Genomic DNA, 21,222 nt, shown 5'->3' with positions numbered 1-21,222 from the left:
TATTTTTCCTTTATTCTTTATTAATTAATGGTACCACTATAGATTTCGTCACAAACTAGGAACCCAGAACTCGTTCTTGAGTACTATTCACACGCCATATCTAATCAATCACTAAGTGTTCCCAAATATTCCTCCTCCAAATATTTCTCAGATTCATCCTTATTTTCCATCCTTTGAACTACTGTACTAGTTAAGTCTCCATTATCTAGGTTACTGAAAAAGCCTCTGACTAATCTACCTACGTCATCATGTCCTCCTCAAACCTAGTTTCCACATGGTACATAATGATCTATCTTAAATGTTCCTCTAATAAAATCATCCACTTCAGTGGCTAGTCCATTACTTAGAGCAACTAAGTGTTGTTAACAGAGTATTCAACATCTTGCATGGCCTGGCTCATGCCTGGCTCTGTAGCCTCACTCAGGCCAGTGAATTCATCACACTTTAACATTAGGTTTTCAGGCCAGTTTTAGCCTGACGTCTATTTTTGTAAAATTTCATTAGATCATAGCCATGCCCATTCCCTTTACTGCAGCAGAGACCATATAGCCTGCAAAGTCTAAAGTATTTACTGTCTTTCCCTTAAAAGATTAAAATTTGTTGACCCCTGCTCTTTACTCCAGAAATACTGAATCATTTGCATTTAAATAAACTGACTATGACTTTTTTATTTTCTATCCTCTGTGCCTTATGCCCATGCTGTCCTCCCCAACTTTACCCTGTCAACCAATCCTGCCCTGTCAGATTAGGGATTCATTCTGTGCACCCAATATACCCTGCTCATACCTCTATCATTCTACTTACCACACTGCATTAGAATTATCTGTGTACTTTATTATTACTTTAGAAATTACCCATTAGACTGTGAGATTGTTAAGGGGAAGAACTGCATCCTGATATTTCTACCACATGATACATTAAATACTTAAGTGAATGAAAATAAAATATTAACTGCACAGAGCCTAAAAATTATCCCTGGTTTATAGTACTTTTTGGTAAACTTCTAAATGAAAAGTCACGATAACTTTATGTCATTTTAAAGACATATTGTAAGATGGGCTTCCCTGGTGGCGCAGCGGTTAAGAATCCACCTGCCAATGCAGGGGACACGGGTTCAATCCCTGGTCTAGGAAGATTCCACATGCCGCAGAGCAACTAAGCCCACGAGCCACAACTACTGAGCCTGCGCTCTAGAGCCCATGAGCCACGACTACTGAAGCAAGCGTGCCTAGAGCCTGTGCTTCACAACAAGAGAAGCCACTGCAATGAGAAGCCCGCTCACCACAACAAAGAGTAGCCCCCCGCATGCAGCAACAAAGACCCAATGCAGCCAAAAATAAATAAATAAATTTATTTTTTTTAAAAAAAGATATATTGTAAGTCAAAATTTGCATTTTCCTTGGATGCCCAGGAAGAAGCATCCTCATTATACACCCCAAGAGACTCTCCCTTCATAAGCATCTAACATCTAAGGGCTGCTTGTAGTGTTATGGTATGCCTTAAAATACACATCCCTAATCTACATAACCAAGTGTGAATATAAGAAAGTACATGAGTGTTGGAAATATTTCAGTTACTAATTTTCCTTATTTTAAAATAAGTTTTTCAACCCGAAACTGTCTAGTCATTTACTTACACAAACGTAAAACTTAACATGTTTTACCTTTTCCAAATCAGTAAATCTCTCCTGTAGTTGTCTCTTCTCAATCTCTACTTTTGCTAATAAGATTTTGCCATTCTTTAAATCTTCTTCTAGGCCAGATATTCTACCTAAAATTGAAACATTTTTAAAAACAATAAACTCATATAGTATACATATTAAACTTAGAGTAAAAAATCTGGAATTCACCTCATTCTTTAAAGTTGTTATAAGCAGAACTTTTATAATTGTTGGTGTAGTGCTTTAGAGTTAATTCGACTGGAATCCAATCTACCACCTTTAGAAGTGGTTTGTTACTAAAAATACTTCATTATCCATCATCTAAGGTTATGTCCAAAACACAAATCATTAAGATGAACTCAAGTGCAATATCTACTTTAATACCTTGTAAATCATTAATAATCTCTGATCCATGGGTTCGGTCCCTCCTTTCAGATTCTAGAACTGACTGAAGATTGATAAATTCCTTTTCAAGTTTTAACTTGGCAGTCTCCAGCAGGCAATTTTTATCTTGCAGATCTCTATTGTTAGATTCCAGCTGTTGAATCTGTTTTGAACTTTCTGCCTGGGTTTTCCTTAACCGGGCTGCAGTATCAGATTCTGTTCGCAGCAAAGCATTGGTTTCATCCAGCTGTTATTCCATTCAAAACAAAACAAACAACAAACAAATAAACACAGGTATATATGATGAAAATACCTTCAATTATTACCCCATTACTATTTAAAATAAACAAAAACCTAAAAAATATCTTCCTAATGATTTCCTCTTCGTAACACTGCCAATTAAAACAAATGTTAACAGATAGTCATAAATAAAATTTAATATCCTTATAAACTGGGATCAACCTACTTGTCTCTGGAGTTGATTCACTTTCTCAGTGGATATTTGAGAGTTCTGATTTCTTTTTTTCAAATCTTCAAGTTGATCTTTTAAACTGTTAACTGTGATAAAAAGCATTTTAGCGGTAAGCTTCAACACAACACACACATACACACAAACATTTTCTCTTAGTATTTAATATTCTACACCACAAACCATCATTCTCCAAATTTCGCTTCTTGTCTGCTTCTTGATCAGCTTTCCGCTGATATTCTGCATTTTTGTGCTGAAGAAGCGCCTTTTCTCTTTCTAATTGTCTTAATGCTGATTCCACATTTTTCCTTAAGGTAATCTGAAATAATGCTTGAAGTTATTATCAAAGGAAAGTATGTATAAAAATCAAACGAAAACAAAAAATATTTCAGTTACATCAAGCAAATAAAAAAGACCTTTAAAAAAGCTATTAACCGCCCTTTTGTTAAAACTACAATGTTTTCCATATTTTTTAAATAGCACACTATTCTTAAATAATCAAGACCATAAGTGCTTTGTTTACTATTGAAAATCAAAATTTCTGTAACATTCCATCACCACTGAACCATCTTTACTTAATACAAACTATGGGTCTGAATAAAAAAAGAAACAATTGTCAATTTCTATTTTTAAGTCACGTTAGTAATATGAGTGCAATTTTCTTTTTACTTGAAATATCTACACATACTAAATTAACTCATTTGCAAAAACATAACAAAATGAAGCCTATTATCATGGTTACCCTATAATCTGAGAGTCCTGTCCACCAATACTACAAGGTAGATTTTACTATATAACAAGATATGTATTAATATGGTACTAAAAGAACTCCGTAGATAAGTCAGGCAACAAAACTTTTTATGAACAAAAATGTTAATAAAAGCAGAGCGACTTTACCTCTTCTTCTAGCTCCTTTGCTACTTTCTCTAGGCGAGTATTAACAGATCTAAAGAATTTCAAAGGCAACAGTAAATAATTCTCTCCTAGTTTACAATAAAAACATTTACCATAAATTATAAAATTATCATATAATTACTTTTTAGCTCTTCTTTTTTAGTAAAATGTTTAAACTTACATTTTAAAATATAACAATTATCTACAAAACATACTTGCACTTCTGCTCTAGTTCCTCTTTGGCTTGTATCTCACTGCTAAGGTGTTCTTCTAATGTGTATAGTTTTTTCTGAATCTGTCAGAAAATAAGAAACTATAATTATAAAGTCTGATCATATTTAAAAGGTGAGAGGCTTAAAGAAAACAATGATAATCTCTTTTCTTTCAACTTAATATAGGTACAGTTTTTGTACATTCTTAATGTGATTTTTATTGACAGAGAGAAAAAATCCTCCATCTCTTGCTTTCTGTTACAGTACACATGTATGTATGAACACACTATGTAAACATAAGAATAAAAAGCTCCGATCTTGGCAGAATTCTTCTATGACACCAAGTTTCTCATTCATTATGAACAAAGGATATCCTTTGATACCCTCTATCATTCTTTTGTAGATTATTTATTCGAAAATACTGTCACCATTTGTGCTTATAAAGATAAAAGGTCTACATCTGAAACAAATATTTGGAATATTTGACTGAACACACTCAAAAATATATTACTTTTCTTAAAAATAATAAAAGCTCTTCCCATTTTTCCAAAGAAGACATGCAGATAGCCAAGAGACCTATGAAAAGATGTTCAACATGACTAATTATTAGGGAAATGCAAATGAAAACCATAATGAGATATCACCTCACATCTGTCAGAATGGCTATCATCAAAAAGACAAAAATAACAAATATTGGAGAGCATATGGAGAAAAGGGAACCCTGGTGCAGTGTTGGTGGGGATGTAAATTGGTACAGCCACTATGGAGAACAGTATGGAGATTCTTCAAAAGATAAGGATAGAACTACCATACAATCCAGCTATTCCACTTCTGAGTATTTATCTGAAGAATATGAAAACACTAATTCAAAAAGATATATGCACCCAAGTTATGGAAACAACCTGAATATCCACTAGTGGATGAATGAATAAAGAAGATGTGGTATATTATACACAGCGGAAACTACTACTCAGCCCTAAAAAAAAAAAAGTGAAATCTTGCCATTTGCAACATGGATGAACCTTGAGGGTATTAGAAATAAGTCAGAAAGTGAAAGACAAAAACCATATGCGGAAACAGACACACACACACAGAAAAGGAAAGAAAATAAAACAAAGACAAACTCAAAGACAGGGAACAGATTGGTCATTACCAGAGGAAAAGGTGGTTAGGGCTGGATGAAATGAGTGAATGGGGTCAAGTGTATGGTGATGGATGATTACTAGACTTTTGATAATGATCACTTTGCAATGAATACAGAAGGAGAATCATAATGTTGTATACCTGAAACTTATGTAATGTTACATAAGTTTTCCTTCAAAAAAAGATATATAAAAGCTCTTCTTTATATCTTCCTACACTGTGCCAGGCAAAATACTGTGAAAAGTTGTCAACAATAACTCTTTTGGATAAATGACAACTAATTAATTACAAGTCATCTTGCTATAAGGCCAGATATGTCGGGCTTTAAACAAACTAAAACTACAGAAAGCATTAAACACTGCATTTTGGGAGCCTTACTGCCTTTATAAAGGATTTAACTTTTCAAGTTCCTTTTGTGTTTTAGGTACAGTGGCAGGCACTTTACAGATATTGTCTCATTAATCCTAACAAAACCCCTAAAAAGATGGGTAGTATTATATCTATTCAATAAAGAAACTGAAATCCAAAAAAGGTGAACAGTTGGGCCAAGATAGCATAGCTAATAAATGGCAGTGCCCAAAAGATCCTGATCTATTAGATTCCATGGCCAATGTTCTTTCCACTATTCTTTCTAGTGATTATGTTCTCCATGACTTCTTAAATATTTCATATACCTTAAGCAAAACTGTATACTTCCCTAGTAAGAAAATACAGGCCAATGAACTAGTCAAGTTTAACAGCTTTTGGCTACTACTACATTAGTATAATTCGATCACACTAGTTATCACATGCCAATCAAAAGTTCTTACTGCTACTTATATATCCTTAATAAATAAAAACAAGAAAATTATACAATATATATTTTAAACAACAGATCCATAGGAGCAATAATAAAAAGAATACTTGGTAGAAAAAAGGTTGAGAACTTCTCTCTTGGGTAGGTGTAGCACTCCAAATGCTAGGTGGAATGTGATTATAACAAAACATCGCTAGAGTGATGAGATTTTCCTGTTTTTCAACATATTTGACATCAACATACCTCTTGACTCTCCTATTTAAAACAAAACAAAAACATTAAAATGCTTGTTATGCTTTGTAAAATTCCTAAAACACAAATCATACCAAAACTACCTAACTAATTTTTTTAGGTTTTGAAGAGAAAAATGTTTAGCATCCTCATTTATGTGTGTGTTCATGATTTAGCTTTGTATAGAGGTCACAAAATATTGTAACATTTTGATAAAATTATCCTTTATATGAATTCATTGCTAAATAGTCAAAATTTAAATCATCTACTATTTCTATATCCTTATAGCTTATTATCTGTACTCTTTTATAGTACTAAGATCATAAAATTTTCTAACTGGTAGAAAATACAGCTGTTTGTAAACCTATTCTATCACTTTTGCTACTAAAACTAAGCCTAAAGCCATGTACAAGTCATCTTTTCACTAGCCATTGGATCTCACACAGTGATACTTGTCAAATAAATGAATCACTTCAATATTATGCTGAACTGGATTGCAAGAAGGAATGCCATCTAAAAGTAGCATCAAGTGAACTTTAAAAATACAGGGATATTACTAAAATATTTGAACACGTGTAGAGTAGTAAAAATTTATACATACTTCGTTTTTCCTTGATTGTATCGAATCATTTTCTTTACAAGATGGAGAGTCACTTAATAACCTAGAAAGAAAGGCAGGAAATAAATTCTTTTGCGTGTCATTTTAACTCATTTTCTAATACCAAGTTATTCTCAGAATTAAATTCCAACTACAGATTCTCTTTCTTTTCACTTCAACATATTTAAAATGAAGTAATATTTTCCCCTCTAGAGATGTATAACATTTTCAATCATTTAAAATGATAAATATTTCTTGCCTCTCACTCTTAAGAGGATGTTCTAGTCTTTAACATCGTTGAGACTGGAGTCACTAAATAGCACTACATTTTTCTCCCTATTCATCTCATTTTGAGTTCCTGTAACTATCTTATTCTTCTTTTCTAGAAATCTTCTGGAAAGAGATAGCTCTCCTCCTTTTCAAAAATAACATCTCTTGATCTCCAGGTCTTAATACACAAATCATCACTTCTATTTAACTGTTAATTTCTCGCTTAACTGGGTCCTTCCTCACTGTGTATAAACATGCTTGGGTTTCTCCTGGCACTGATATCCTCAATTTAGTCAGCATTACAGTAGTTTTCAGAACACTGTCCTTAGCAGGATGACAATTCATGCTGGGTTGCTTGGGATTTTCCTGGTTTTAGCATGGAAGTCCCACACCACATCCCAGGAAACCCCTCAGTCCTGGGGAAACTGTAATGGTTGATCACCCCAACCATTACACACATGGAAATACCAAAAATTTCTCAAATATATGTTTCTCAAACATCTTTAATACTTCATTCAACTATTTAACAGTTTTCAGTGGCTCTTTGCTGCCTGTCAAAGTCAAAAGTCCCTTAGCACAGCACACAACAATCATCTGTTGCATTATGCTTCCCCTAAACTCCAACTCCAGTCTATTTTCTAATGTTATACCCAATAATCACTCCAGTTGACCAATATGTATTGAATGATCTTGTGCCAGGCTCTGCACTACATGGAGGGATTACAGGCAAGAAAATCACAGTTTCATTAAATCCTCCAAATGGTCATGATACAGTGATATATATATATATATACCCTATGTTTGAACCCTACTGGACTATACTACTCTGCTCCCAAAGTATGCTTACATTTCAAACTTTTCCTTCCAGTATTCACCTCCCCACTACACTCACCTAACCTCCTTACATCTCAGCCTTTCAAAACCCTTTCTTAACTTTAGACTTGGCTAAGATGCTACCTCTTCCCTGAGGTCTTACCTGACTTTCCCCTACCCTCGTCCCAAAGAGATGTGACTTTTATTTTTCTTCTGAACCATCTCATATCTTTTTGGTACGTTTCTTAAGGCAAATATCACATTCTACCCTTTATTATGACTATATAATTCTCCTATATCCCTTATTAGTTGACAAGCTCCTTCAAAAGCAGGTGTTTGGTCTTACTCTATATCCCCCAAAGAACACAGAACATTGCCTTACATTCATTTGTAAATGAATATCATAAAATATTCTATGAAAAAACTCAGTTTAAAACAAATTAACACTTTATCTTCTATAATTCAGTCTCGAAGTAAGACAACTCTTTATAGCTAGATGCTGAAAACAATAAATATGTAACAAACAAGTCACATACAAATTTTCTCTATAGTAGGTAAATCCTATAAAAGGCAGCTGATTTCCCACAAAAGCTTTAGGAATTGGGAAGGTTTCTACATCTCCTTTATCATCTTCAATGTCATCAAAATTGCTGCTATCTATGTCACTGCTGAGTTCAGGTACCACAGGAGCTGCCGCTATTAAAAGAAAAGAAACAAGTTATTTAATAATAATATATCTGATTTAAAATTATATAAATGACCCCTGTTTTGTTTTATATTAGTGATTATATATTATTAATATGTTATATAAATATTAACATATTACATATTGATTCATTAACAGTACTATATTATTATGATTTACTATAGAATATTTTAGTAACAGATTTTGTTTTATCATTTCAAAGAACTGAAATTTTATGTTTTATTATTATATTAGATTGGTTTTAAATATAGATAAATCAATCAAACAAGGAAAGCAGCATGATATTATTCTACGTGTTAAAATTACAAGCAGCAATAACTTGCATATACGTTCTTTAGTCTTCGGTTTTCTACATTCTTTAAGTAGAAATATTTCTTACTCTTCAAATGAATTAATGTTAAATATACATGAAGTTTAAATGAATTACTATGCTTACCCTAGTATTCACCAGAGTATGGTCTCCATAAGTAACTAATTACTGATTTATTAATTCAAACAACTGAATTAAAGAATTGTATTTCCCCAATTCTGAAAATTACTGAGATCCATAAAACTTAGCTTAACAAATTAAGAAACCTATGTTTATCATAAAAGCACTGGGAAATAAAGACATATTAGTTTGCTAAGATACTGAGGTAATATTAATTTAGTTATAAGTACTGCTTCAGAACAAATTGAAATGAAACCTCTCAATTTAAAAATTAGTTAGCATTAAGTGTACAGACATGTTTATTAATTCAGAAGAGGAATCAATTTATGAGATTTAAAATGTGATGAAATGGAAATATTTAAATTTATTGACTTACTCTCTCTTATGTTATCCCAATTCCATTGATCATTCTTAAAGAAAGGATGTTGTTTGATTTCTTCTACCCCATTTCTTCCAAGTCGTACCTCCCTAAACAATGCAGTTAAAAATTGTATTATAAAGAGTAACATTATATAAATACAAAAATATTAACTCTTATCTCAACAAGGATCAAAATAAGGATCAGAAATGAGTTTAAGATATCTTTATTAAAAGCTTCAGCTTAAATGTTGCTCAAAAATAAGCAATCTAATTTTACAGTATATGATTGCTCTAGATAGTAAATGCCATGGAAAGGGAAATATGTTTCCACCTGTTTTGTGTCAAATGAAAGTACGAGATTTTCAATGAAAAAAATCATCTGCGTGTGCCAAAACCACGTGACCAACTTTAGGGGGTAAAATGGATGGAGATTTAACTTTTGGCATAGAAGAGTTTTTTAAAACCTTTCTAATAAACGTTATTTTAAAAAATCCTCCTCCTTTCTTAAAAAGAACTCACATATTATGTTTGAAGCTATCCATGTTTACTCTGGATATATCTACATCTATATTAAATATAAATTGTTAAATATATATTACATTTATATTAAAATTATCATTCTGAATACAAAAAAATGTTACTAATAATTTCATTTTTTGACATGTTGAGTCTTCAGTGAAGACTATATGGAAATAAAAAACATTTTTTATATGTCCCTGGAGCTATGTTTAATATAAACAAAAAAACCTGTAAAGTTTAGAAGGAAGTGCTCTTAGCCACACTGATGGCATTAAATTCTTTTCAAACTATCTTTTCTCCACCTACAATCATTACTTAGACTGCAACCACACCTCCCCATAAATTGCTAAGGTAAATATTTCATGAATGGTACTCCTTTCATTAGCATATGCTGTATCCTGTTTTATATTTTACCCTTCAGCACAAATTATGGTCATTCCCATCAACTCCATCTAGTCCTCAAATCAAACATTATTTTGAGTTTATCACCATGTATTATTATTCATTAATCATGTAATTAACAATCAAAGTTTTATTGTACAAATGATTGATAAACATATAAAAATGATTAAGCTGTCTAATGAGGAAAAATATAATTTTCTTTCTTTGTATGGAAAAGAAATAATTCATAATACTTAGTTTGACAAGAACGAGGGAAACAATTATTAATAATGGAAATATACCCTGATGTGGCTTCTCTGGAGGTCAAATTTGTAACTCAAGTAGGTCAATTTTAAAATGTATCTCCTAGAATTCCACCTTTAAGATTTTATCCTACAAAACGTATGCAAAGATAAATGTATAAGGATAGCCACTGCAGTACTGGTTCTAACAGCAACTGGCTAACAGGCAACAATAAGGTGTGCTGAGGAATCACAGCATCTTAGGGCAAGAAATGTTCTTAGTTATCATCTAATCCGATCCCATCATTTTAAGGATGAGTAAAATTATTTCCCCAACAAGTAAAATAATTTTCCTAAAATCATAAAGCTAGTGAGGTAAGTCTGGACTGAGGTGGAAGCACCCACTTATATGTGTTAGTCCTTTAATAGGATGACTCCTATTACAAATATAAAATGGGAAACCAGAAAAGAACAGAATAGAGAGGGCAAGGAAGAAACTTCAAATAGTTTTCTAGCTTCTCTTTTTAAGGCAGGTTTTCACAACAATGTTCATCTAGTTTGTTTCAAGAAATATAGAATTTCCAGGATGGACTTGCTCATATTCAAATGCAAATTAAAAACGGTTGGGAAGGAGGCACTCTCAAATCAAACACAGATAGTTTTTAAGATTATTAACTTTTGAGTATTTATCTGCACAAAAATGTTCTCTTCTCAAAAGTTGTACACTCAAGAGCAGTACGGCTTAAATCACCTTAGAGGATAAAATATGAATAATACAGAAGTTTTATTTCTCTCAAATGCATTATTTTACCAAGTTCTGTTTTTTTCCTTTTAGACATGAGGGTTAAGATTAGAGTTAGATTACCATTAGGCTGCACATACAAAATGACAAGGGTAACCCAACACCAGGATTAGCAGTAGGAAAAGGCTAAACCAGAATTAAATGCAATTTGGATAAAAAGATTGATTTTATATGTAAATAAGAGTTAGGTATGCTTTCATTTCTACAAATCCAGAAGTTAAAAGGATTCTCTATAAAGAAATTCAATGTATATTACCTATCTGTTAAGAAGGCACAGATGAGATTCTTCGCATGTTTAGAAATTTCTGCATCTTCAGGGAAACATAGTGAGTTTTTATGATCCATAATTTTGCTATATGTTCCTACCAGTGAATCTGCATAAAATGGAGTATCCCCTAAAGTTCCAAGAAAAAAAGAGTGTAACAGAGAATGCAAATTAAACATTTTTCACCTAATATTTAAATATGTTAAGTTTAAATTTGTCACATGCATGGAAGAACGAAAAGGTCTACGGGCCAGGAATCTCAGTCAAAACAAACAGGCGCACACCAAGAATATATTTAAATTATAATCATACCAATGAACCATGAACTTTTAAGAGCAAAATAAAATCAATACTAACTGTAGAATTTGTTGGGTTTTTAAATACATAATGGGAAAAAAAAAACAATTTACTGGATAATTTAAAAGATTACTAGGTGGGGTCAGATCAGTTAGTGCTTAAGCTAAATCAGCCTTTTATGTTATACAATACAACAGTCACTAGCTACAATTGGCACTTTAAAGTTAAATTAATTACAATAAATAAAATGAAAAATTCAGTTCCCTAGTCACACTAGCCATATTTCAAGTGCTCGATATGGCAGGTGCCTACTGTACTAAACAGTGCAGACGTAAACCACTTTCATCATGATAGACTGGACAGTGCAGCTCTAAGAGTTAGATCAGCCCTATTGTTTTACATATGAGGAAGCCAGGCCCAGACAGATGACATGTGATTTGCCTAAGATGACACACAGCTAGAGTTGAAAACGGCAGAAACAGCCTCCTAATGCAGTGTTCCTGCTGACTGATGACTGTGATAAATAGGCATTGAAGCAAGTGTAAAGACAGAAAATGTTCACGGCATCATCTTGGCCAGTATTCATCTAAAGCCACAAGAGTTAAAGGCCCTGCCAGTATGCCTCAACCACAAGTCACCTTAGTACAAATCACTTTCCCAAATCAGCCAAAAAGGAGTGTTCAGGTAGTTAGTTTTTGTTTTCCAAGGGTGGCAGAGGAGAGTTTTGAATTCAAGATTTTTCTAGTGCAAATTTTAACTGCAGTAGACTCCTTTAATTGAAGTCCAGTCAACCAACCTGATGAGCAAGCACCAGAGTAGGCTCAGAATACTGCAAATTAGTGCCATTCAAACTCATTAAATTCAGCTCTCAGCGCTGAAAACAGCAGCAGGAATTTAAATGGTCTCTTCAAACCCAGGTGACTTCCTCCAAAGTATATTATTTTTTAACCCCCTGGGAGAGTCTAGGCAAATGATGGAATATATTCTACTTTCAAAAGATTACAAGACACACCCAATGAATCATCAGATAGGGCCTAGAGGTGGGGAGAATAGATAGCTACCTGAGAACATACAGTGTGTACAAAGAGACCCACTACAAAAACAAAGGCCCAAAACAAAGTAGGTTACAGAAGGACATGAGACTACGCATAGCAAGATCAGTGCTACACATACACATATGGTCATCAAGAGAAGGCACTTTAACCACAAAAAAGTTCCATGACTAATCGTTATTTAAATTTGTACTGATTTTTTTTAGCAATAAACATACTCAGTTACTATACAGATTTTACAGATTTCCACTACTAATTTCTTTTAGTCATCTTCTAGAAAATAAATTCCCCAACTTCTAAAACTATATTTTCAATTCTAAAGTCATTTCATATAACGCTATTAGCCTTAATACATTTGACTCTTAAAGAAGAATTCTGCTACATCTCCCTCAACCTGAAACCAGGGGAGTCAGCCACTGGCTTCCTTGGCCAGAAGATATTTTTGTGCCCTAGTACTTAGGAATAGGAAATCTTAAAAATGAAATCTATGATGTAAAGAAAAGTTTTGAAATACTTGAATCTTTCAAATTTTGATCTGGTCAAAGTAAAAGAAACTATTTAATTTGCCTCTGAGTTTACTGAGACTGAAATATTATTATAAAATATATTTATCTTGATAGTCAAATGGTCAATAACTATATTTATGATTTATTTGACTAGAACTACAAACCAAATATATATACAAGTAATAAATATAAGAAACACAGTGTACAAAAATTAATTACATAACAATTACATAAACTAAGAGTACTTTCAGTTCCTTATTATAATTAGAATACCAGCCTTATAATTTAAATATTTACAACAAATACTCCTGATTAAGAAAATCTTAGAATGAAGGCCCATTGCAACTATAAACTTGCTTCTTGTTCTAATATTTTCTTAATACAAAAGGTCTATTGGAGGAATATTTCCTAGCAGTAGACTTTCAATTCCTTTCATATTCTACTCCATTACTGTGCCAGAATGAGGATTGGTTTTAATTTTCCAATCAATAATCTGTCGTATCAGACACTACTAATTCAGTTTTCAGAAATACTACTTTTTCCCTAGAACACAAGCAATTCATTTTTTTATAGTCTCACATTCTTGACTTAGAACTAAAGTGTTATGAGATGGGTTTTGAAAAAAGAACAATTTACTTACCCACCAGCATCTCAAAAAGGAAAACACCCACAGACCACCAATCACATTCTCGCCCATAGTAACCATCACCCCCTTGTGATTTCAGGACCTCAGGTGATATATAATCAGGTGTTCCAACTGCTGTATCACAATGCACCATGCCTGTCTGGGTAAAGTGCAGAGAGAGAGAGAAAAAATGTGTATAAAATGTCTATAAACACACACACACATAAGCGCAACTAATTCATTAATTATTAAATATACAGTGACTACACATGGCTACCAAGAGACCTTCATTGCTGACATGGCTTTGGGAGGACAGGGGATAAATGCATTATGAAATGCATAAAAATGTCTGGATTATGGGAGATCAGGGATAATTTTCCAACTCTAAAATACAGGAGGCTTCATCAATGAAAGAAGAAAAAGGTGGTTAACTCCATGGGAATTCCATGCAAATCAACATCTTTTGTTTCTTTTTCTTACACCATGAAGGAGTTACAAGAGAAGTACAAAATGTGGTCTTAAGGCACCTGATCCGGGGAAAAGAAAAGAATCATTAGAGAAAGGAAACTTTGATATTTCCAAAGAAACTGCAGTAATGAAAATTACAAAGGCCCCAGTTTTGGAGGTTGTATTAAAAAATAGTTCTTATTATACCAAGAAAAAAATGGGGGGAAATAGATCAAATGTTTAAATCAAAAGATCTTTATAGTTTGAAAGCTACACCTCCAAGCTGCATGTTTAGAAATGTGGAGCTGTGGTATCAAGATATTTGGCAAAATGATTACAAACACCTTTTTCTGTGTTTAGTTTCAGTGGGCAGTAAGATAATCCCCATCTTATGTCTTTTTGACAAGGACAAGAACCACTGTAGATATTATCTACGTGTGTGTATTTTGCAGCATGTATGTGTTTGTGTATGTTTGTGTATACGCTGCAAGATTAAATCACGACAGTATATAGTAGTGTGATCCTAAATAGTACCTGTTAACCTCCAGCTATGTACAAACATGCAAAGACTTTACAGATTAACTTAAATGCCCTTCATTTCCTTTACCTGCCTGGTTAAAAAGTGTGTCACCTACGTTCCTTATAACCAAGCTATACAACTACCAAAATACTAAGTATTATAACCACCTTGGAAAAAGGAAGTTCAATGTATTTTATAAACATGATTTATATAAACGTTTTTATTTAAATTCAATAAAATGTATATTAAACATGAGAGATTAATTTTAGAAGCAATCTTTTCTTTCCTCAAATCAGCAGAAATAACGCAATGATTTTATTTTCCCAAGTATTCAGCAAATAGAGGTCATTTTAGTTTGAATATAAATTAATAAAATAAAACATTTGGAAATAACTGAGCAAATTATGATGGTAATACTCTGTAAGGGTTATTACTTAGGATAAAAAATGAAGATGACAGTGCCTGACTACAAAAGGCAGTGTATAAAATTAATTTTTATCATTAACTATCCTACATTTTAGACTTCTACTGAAGGAAAAATTCATAGAGACTTACTAGGGTAAATAAAATCTCTTTTATTTCACATGTATCCATATAAATTAGACTTCAAAAAAATGAATCTTGTGAGATCTTAAGAGCTAAAACCTGGCGAGACACAGAAGTGCCACTAAAAGAAAAATTATTTAGCATTCAAAGGTTCAGAAGAAGGAGAGCAAAGGATAACATACAAAAAAGAACTGGCGGACAAGTTAGACTTCAGAGGAGAGAGGTTTGGTATGGTAGCTTAGACAGAAAAAAGAGCAAAAACAAAGGAACAAGAATGACTTTATATAAAACAGGTTGAAGAAATGCAGTAAAGTCCAAATCAGCTAAATGTAAAGTTTCACACTGATGAAGTTGGGAAAGGTAAGATGGAGATCAGTTTGAATAACCGATTACTTGTAGAATAAATCCTTTGGTAGGAGTAAAGAATTTTTACTAGGTAAACTCTGTTACTGGTACTCTGTTTTTGGAAAATTAATATTCTAACCACCATCTTTGGCAACCACCTATTGAGAGTTAAAATTTTTTAAAATAAACATTTGGGAAAGATATTAAAAAACTATCTCATGGGGGCTTCCCTGGTGGTACAGTGGTTGGGAGTCCGCCTGCCAATGCAGGGGACACGGGTTCAAGCCCTGGTCCGGGAAGATCCCACATGCCGCGAAGCGGCTAAGCCCTTGCGCCGCAACTACTGAGGCTGCGCTCTAGAGCCCGCAAGCCACAACTACTGAAGCCCGTGTGCCTAAGAGTCCGTGCTCTGCAACAAGAGAAGCCCCTGCTTGCCACAACTAGAGAAAGCCCGCATGCAGCAACGAAGACCCAACACAGCCAAAAATAAATAAATAAAATAAATAAATTTATTTAAAAAAAAAAACCTATCTCATGGGGAAGTTCTCAAATTATATAAATATAAAATCTACATTTATTACAAATGTAGGAAATACAGGAAGCCTAAAATGCAGAAATACAGGAAGGCTAAACCACAAACTAAAGAGATTGGTTTACCTACAGGGGGTGAGTGGGAAAAGGGTAGAAAGAAGCAAGTACAAGAATGGGATGGTGGGATAAGGAGGGGGTGATCCTTCTCTGAGCATGCAATTTGTATAGTTCTGACTCTTAAACCAGAGGAGTGCTTCACATATCCAAAAAACAAAATCAACCAGATGTGGGACAACTCTAAATGGAATACAAACAGTAAGAAATGGACCTGGCTTTTCCGGTAAGTGGCCTGAGGTGACCTCTAAAAATGGTTCGCTATTCACTTGACCCAGAAAACCCCACAAAATCATGCAAGTCGAGAGGTTCAAATCTTCGTATTCACTTTAAGAACACTAGTGAAACGGCCCAGGCCATTAAGGGTATGCATATCCGAAAAGCCACCAAGTATATGAAGGACGTCACTTTAAAGAAGCAATGTGTGCCATTCCGTCGTTACAATGGTGGAGTTGGTAGGTGTGCCCAGGCCAAACAGTGGAGCTGGACGCAGGGTCGGTAGCCCAAAAAGAATGCTGAATTTCTACTGTACATGCTCAAAAATGCAGAGGGTAATGCTGAACTTAAGGCTTAGATGGAGATTCTCTGGTCATTGAGCATATCCAGGTGAATAAAGCCTCCAAGATGCGGCGCAGGACTTACAGAGCTCATGGTTGGATCAACCCATACATGAGCTCTCCCTGCCACACTGAGATGATCCTTACTGAAAAAGAAAACACTGCTCCTAAACCAGAAGAGGAGGTTGCCCAGAAGAAAAACATATCCCAGAAGAAATTGAAGAAACAAAAACTTATGGCCTGGGAATAAATGCTGCAAAAAATAAATGCAAATAAAAGTAAAAAAAAGAAATGGACCTGTTTCATAAATTAATAACATAACCACACCAAAGAGAGTAGAGAGGAAAAGAACTGACCTAGGTTACTTTGGAAAACAGTTGTAGTGTAGATAATGAGAGCCAGTTTTCTCACTATCCAAAGAAGTAATCATGAAACAGAAAGGAGGAAGACTAGAATGAACCCTGTGGTGTAGGACTAGAATCAGAAGTATCATATGAACTCATAATTTTTAATACACTTTATATACAGACAGGTACAGAATTAAATATGAACATGTGTGTGCATGTGAGTTAGTAGACACAGTATATACAATATACACACATCCACTGACAGAGCCTAGAAATAATGACACTCCAGGAGCAATGAGTACATCCAGCACCCAAATACTGATTTTTAAATACCATTCTTAAATAAAAGGAATTAGAGCTTCTTGGAGAAGTGTTTGATTCCAGGCCTGGGACAGAGAAAATATAAGATAAGTGTTCAACAGATGGAAGGGAGGGAGGGAGGGACGGCGGGAAGGACGGAGGGAGGGAAGAAAAAAGAAATAAAGAAAAGAAATGCTCCCTAAAGGGTACATTTGGAGAAAGACATAGAAGCCAACTTAAAAAGCCTTCACAAGGTAAGCAAATTCTGGACTGAGTTTCAATGTGTGAGTAGGAATTTGCCAAGCAGTGTATATTCAACAGCCTATATGAAGGCTAGGAATCATAACATACCATGGTATAAAAAGAACTGTATGTAATTTAAGATCTCTGAACCACAAGGTACAAGAGGTCAAATGATACAGAATGAGGGTGAAAAAGTAGGCAGGGATCATATCACCATAAGAGGCTTCATATGACTAGCTAAGGAGTTTGAACTTTATTCAGTAGGTGACAGAAATCTACTAAAGGGTTTCAAGCTGGAGAGCAACATAAACAGGTATGCATTTTCAAAAGCTTCTTCAAAAGTACTTTATCTTAAATGGATCAGATAATGTGTGTTTGCTAAATACATGAGTGTTTTATAACTGACAAAATATCATAAGTCGAAAGATTTACTGAAAACAAAAATGGGTCAATCACAAATCTTGGAGTTGCTCTAAGAAACTATTCAAAATGCCTGCTGTTGGGACTTCCCTGGTGGCACAGTGGTTAAGAATCTGCCTGCCAACGCAGAAGACATGGGTTCGAGCTGCGGTCTGGGAAGATCCCACATGCTGCGGAGCAACTAAGCCCGTGCACCACAACTACTGAGCCTGCGCTCTAGAGCCTGCGAGCCACAAGTACTGAGCCCTTGTGCCACAACTACTGAAGCCTGCACGCCTAGAACCCGTGCTCCGCAACAAGAGAAGCCACCGCAATGGGAAGCCCGCGCACAAAGAAGAGTAGTCCCTGCTCTCTGCAACTAGAGAAAGCCCGCGCAGCAACAAAGACCCAACGCAGCTAAAAATAATTTTTTTAAGTTATAAAAAGAAAAGAAAAAAAAAGCCTCCTGTGAGGGTGGAAAAGAAAAACTGTAAGTGAAATTCTTAATTATCAGAAGCGTTGAAAGCTTCAGCTTGACTACTACATAGTCTGGAGCGTATTCAGTCCATTTGAACAATTAAAAATGAGCACTTGCACCAGGGGCTACTTTCTCAGAGAGGCGTGTCCCCTCCCTGCCTCGTAAGACTGCTGGCTAGTGGAAGGTCCTGCTTCTTGTGCTCTATCTAGAAGACAGCCCAGTTGCTTCAGAACTCCATTTCCATCTGCAATTTGCGGCACACACAGGCGCAAAGCTGCCTGTTATTCCAATCATCTCCCTGGATACCAATTATTATTTTCGTTTGGGCTCTGGTTACAAAGCTGCATAGCTTTTGAATGGTCTGTTCCTATTTCTCCCATAAACCTGTCCTTTTAAATGTATAATTTTGCAGAAAATAGGGCTTTTCAGAAACATGAGTAGAAATGCCTGTATTTTAAAAATTGATGTCACTTGTAGAAGGGTTAAGAACACTAACATTTTACCTGTTAGCTTTTAAAAATTTATAGCTTCAATCTAATCCAATGGTATACACTAGAATATTAATGGATAAAATCTTATACTATTTTCAGTAATTTAAAATACTAATGTAAAATTGTGCCTTAAAAGGAGGTGAAGGTTGCTATGAAATGCATAATGACAGGCATAGAGGGAAGTCGACTTATCTGATCAATGCAGGTAATTTTAAATAGCAGTACTCCTTGACTGTCACTGAGATAATCTAGATGTAAATATACTAACTGTGACTTTCACTCACACCCAGATATTTATTTCAGGGAGAAAAAGGATAACAACACCAAGAAAATTGTGTAACCTGCAATCTATCAATGACAGAATTTAATGAAACAGCATTACTCTTATCAGTGATAGTAACAATTTTAGTCCTTATATAAGGTTATAATTTTATAGTTGTATTTTACTTTACTTTTATCCACGGAATAATGTTTTACGTGAAGCCAGAAGAGCTAAAAAATAATTCGAGCATCTCTGTCTTTATTACAGATAAAGGGTTGGCAAACTTTTTGTATAAAGAGCCAGATAGTAAATATTTTAGGCTTTATGAGATACATAGGGTTTCTATTGCATATCTTCTTTTTAAAAACAATTTTTTAAAAATGGAAAAAACGTTTTTAGCACAGAAACTATACAAAACTAAGCCACAGGCCAGATTTGGCCCTGTGCTCTAGTTTGTCAATCCCTTCTATAGATAAACAGATGAATAAGAATGAAACTATGAACATTTCTAATGGCTCTAAGACCATAATAATAATCAAAGGCAAACGAAGTGATGAACCTGAAACTTGCAATAACACTATTCTCATTAACAACTAACATAACAAAATTATAAATTCTATGTACTATAGTTTTAATTAAAAATTCCTTTGTTCTTCAACATTACATAGTTACTCTCATTATTAATATTACTGGAGGAACGGGGGTTTGGCGTAAAACAAACAACAATCTAAAAGTTCAATATTAACAAATATATTTGACTACATCATAATTAAGGATTTCTGTTCAAACAAAGATACAGATGAGTAGCACACTGGAAGATGATTATCAGTGATATCTGTTGAACCAGTATCTAGATTATATAAGGAATCCCTGCACATCAACAAACCACCAATTTTTAAAGGGTCAAAAGTACACAACACAGGTTAATTCACAAAGGAGACTGAGAAGTATATGGAGAAAGGTTTGACATCAACTGTTAAGATTAATAAAAAGTTTAAAAGATACTACTTTACACACCAATGGAATTTGGTAAGATTTAGAGAGTGAAAAAAAGGAAGGGTGAGTGAGGATATTGGGAGACAGGATCTCTCATGCACTATTAGCAAGAGGTTATAACATTTACAGCCATTCTGGAGACCAGGTAATACTTCATGTATCCTCTGAGATCGTACTCTCACTTCTAGGGTTTATATTTAGAGGAAACCCTTGTCAGAATAGACAGACACGAGACATGTATGAAAATGTTCAACATGGTACTGTTGGTAACAGGGAGCTGGATGTGACTTAGGGGGAATAATAAGTAAATAATAATAACACAAGGGGGAATTATAAGTAAAATTAAGAGATACTATGGAATACTAAAAAGCAGTGAGCTACTTTACATATCAGGAATAGACATAAAACAATGTTGCATGAAAAAGGTTAACAACAAAATGACAACAATCGGTTAGACTATTTATACATATGTACACTATACTAATAGTCTCTAAGAGCTTATAAACACATTACAATGGCTGTGTATTAGGGGAAAAGAGAATAAGACAAAAACTGAAAGGGGGAAAACATAATTAAAAAAAAAACAACAAGATGGGGCCTTTGTGTATACTACTAATGACAATAAGCTGTGAGCCAAGGAGCATAATTAACTGAACCATATGTACCTAAATTAAAAATAGTAAACAAAATTATATATACCATATTTTTATTTTGCCTTACAAAGAAGCAAGATACTTAAGTAGCTGAATTTAGTACTCACTTACATGCTTATAAAATTATCTTGTAAACAACATATTCTGTTCCGTTCCTCTACACCTTCTTTCCTTAACCACCTTTACCTATCCTAAAAACATGTGGTGTGATTCCTCTGCACCCTCCCAAGTTTTCGATTTAATGAAAATCAGAATACACTCATAGATGTGCAGCACATAAACATTATTCGTTACGATTAACAGACATTAAAAAGTTTAGCGTTCTATTAGAAAATTAT

At 34.1% G+C, this 21,222-nt stretch overlaps 1 protein-coding gene across 1 annotated transcript in view; it reads right to left on the bottom strand.

The window, feature by feature from the left end:
- The window catches only part of ROCK2 (Rho associated coiled-coil containing protein kinase 2), a 137,052-nt gene that overhangs the window by 32,991 nt on the left and 82,839 nt on the right, over positions 1 to 21,222 (bottom strand). The window contains exons 6-17 of the mRNA XM_060027086.1: positions 13,671 to 13,815; positions 11,167 to 11,305; positions 8,983 to 9,074; positions 8,007 to 8,166; positions 6,391 to 6,451; positions 5,802 to 5,813; positions 3,623 to 3,702; positions 3,411 to 3,459; positions 2,697 to 2,832; positions 2,511 to 2,602; positions 2,045 to 2,291; positions 1,664 to 1,770 (exon numbers count right to left, since the gene is read on the bottom strand). Of these exons, the coding sequence (XP_059883069.1) occupies positions 1,664 to 1,770; positions 2,045 to 2,291; positions 2,511 to 2,602; positions 2,697 to 2,832; positions 3,411 to 3,459; positions 3,623 to 3,702; positions 5,802 to 5,813; positions 6,391 to 6,451; positions 8,007 to 8,166; positions 8,983 to 9,074; positions 11,167 to 11,305; positions 13,671 to 13,815 (1,320 nt within the window). The remainder of the gene's footprint in view (positions 1 to 1,663; positions 1,771 to 2,044; positions 2,292 to 2,510; positions 2,603 to 2,696; positions 2,833 to 3,410; positions 3,460 to 3,622; positions 3,703 to 5,801; positions 5,814 to 6,390; positions 6,452 to 8,006; positions 8,167 to 8,982; positions 9,075 to 11,166; positions 11,306 to 13,670; positions 13,816 to 21,222) is intronic.

Source organism: Delphinus delphis, chromosome 12 (genome assembly GCF_949987515.2).
Source record: "Delphinus delphis chromosome 12, mDelDel1.2, whole genome shotgun sequence".
NCBI classification, from domain to species: Eukaryota; Metazoa; Chordata; class Mammalia; order Artiodactyla; family Delphinidae; genus Delphinus; species Delphinus delphis.
Note: the sequence above shows the minus strand (reverse complement) of the source record. Positions and strands in the feature narration are given on the sequence as shown.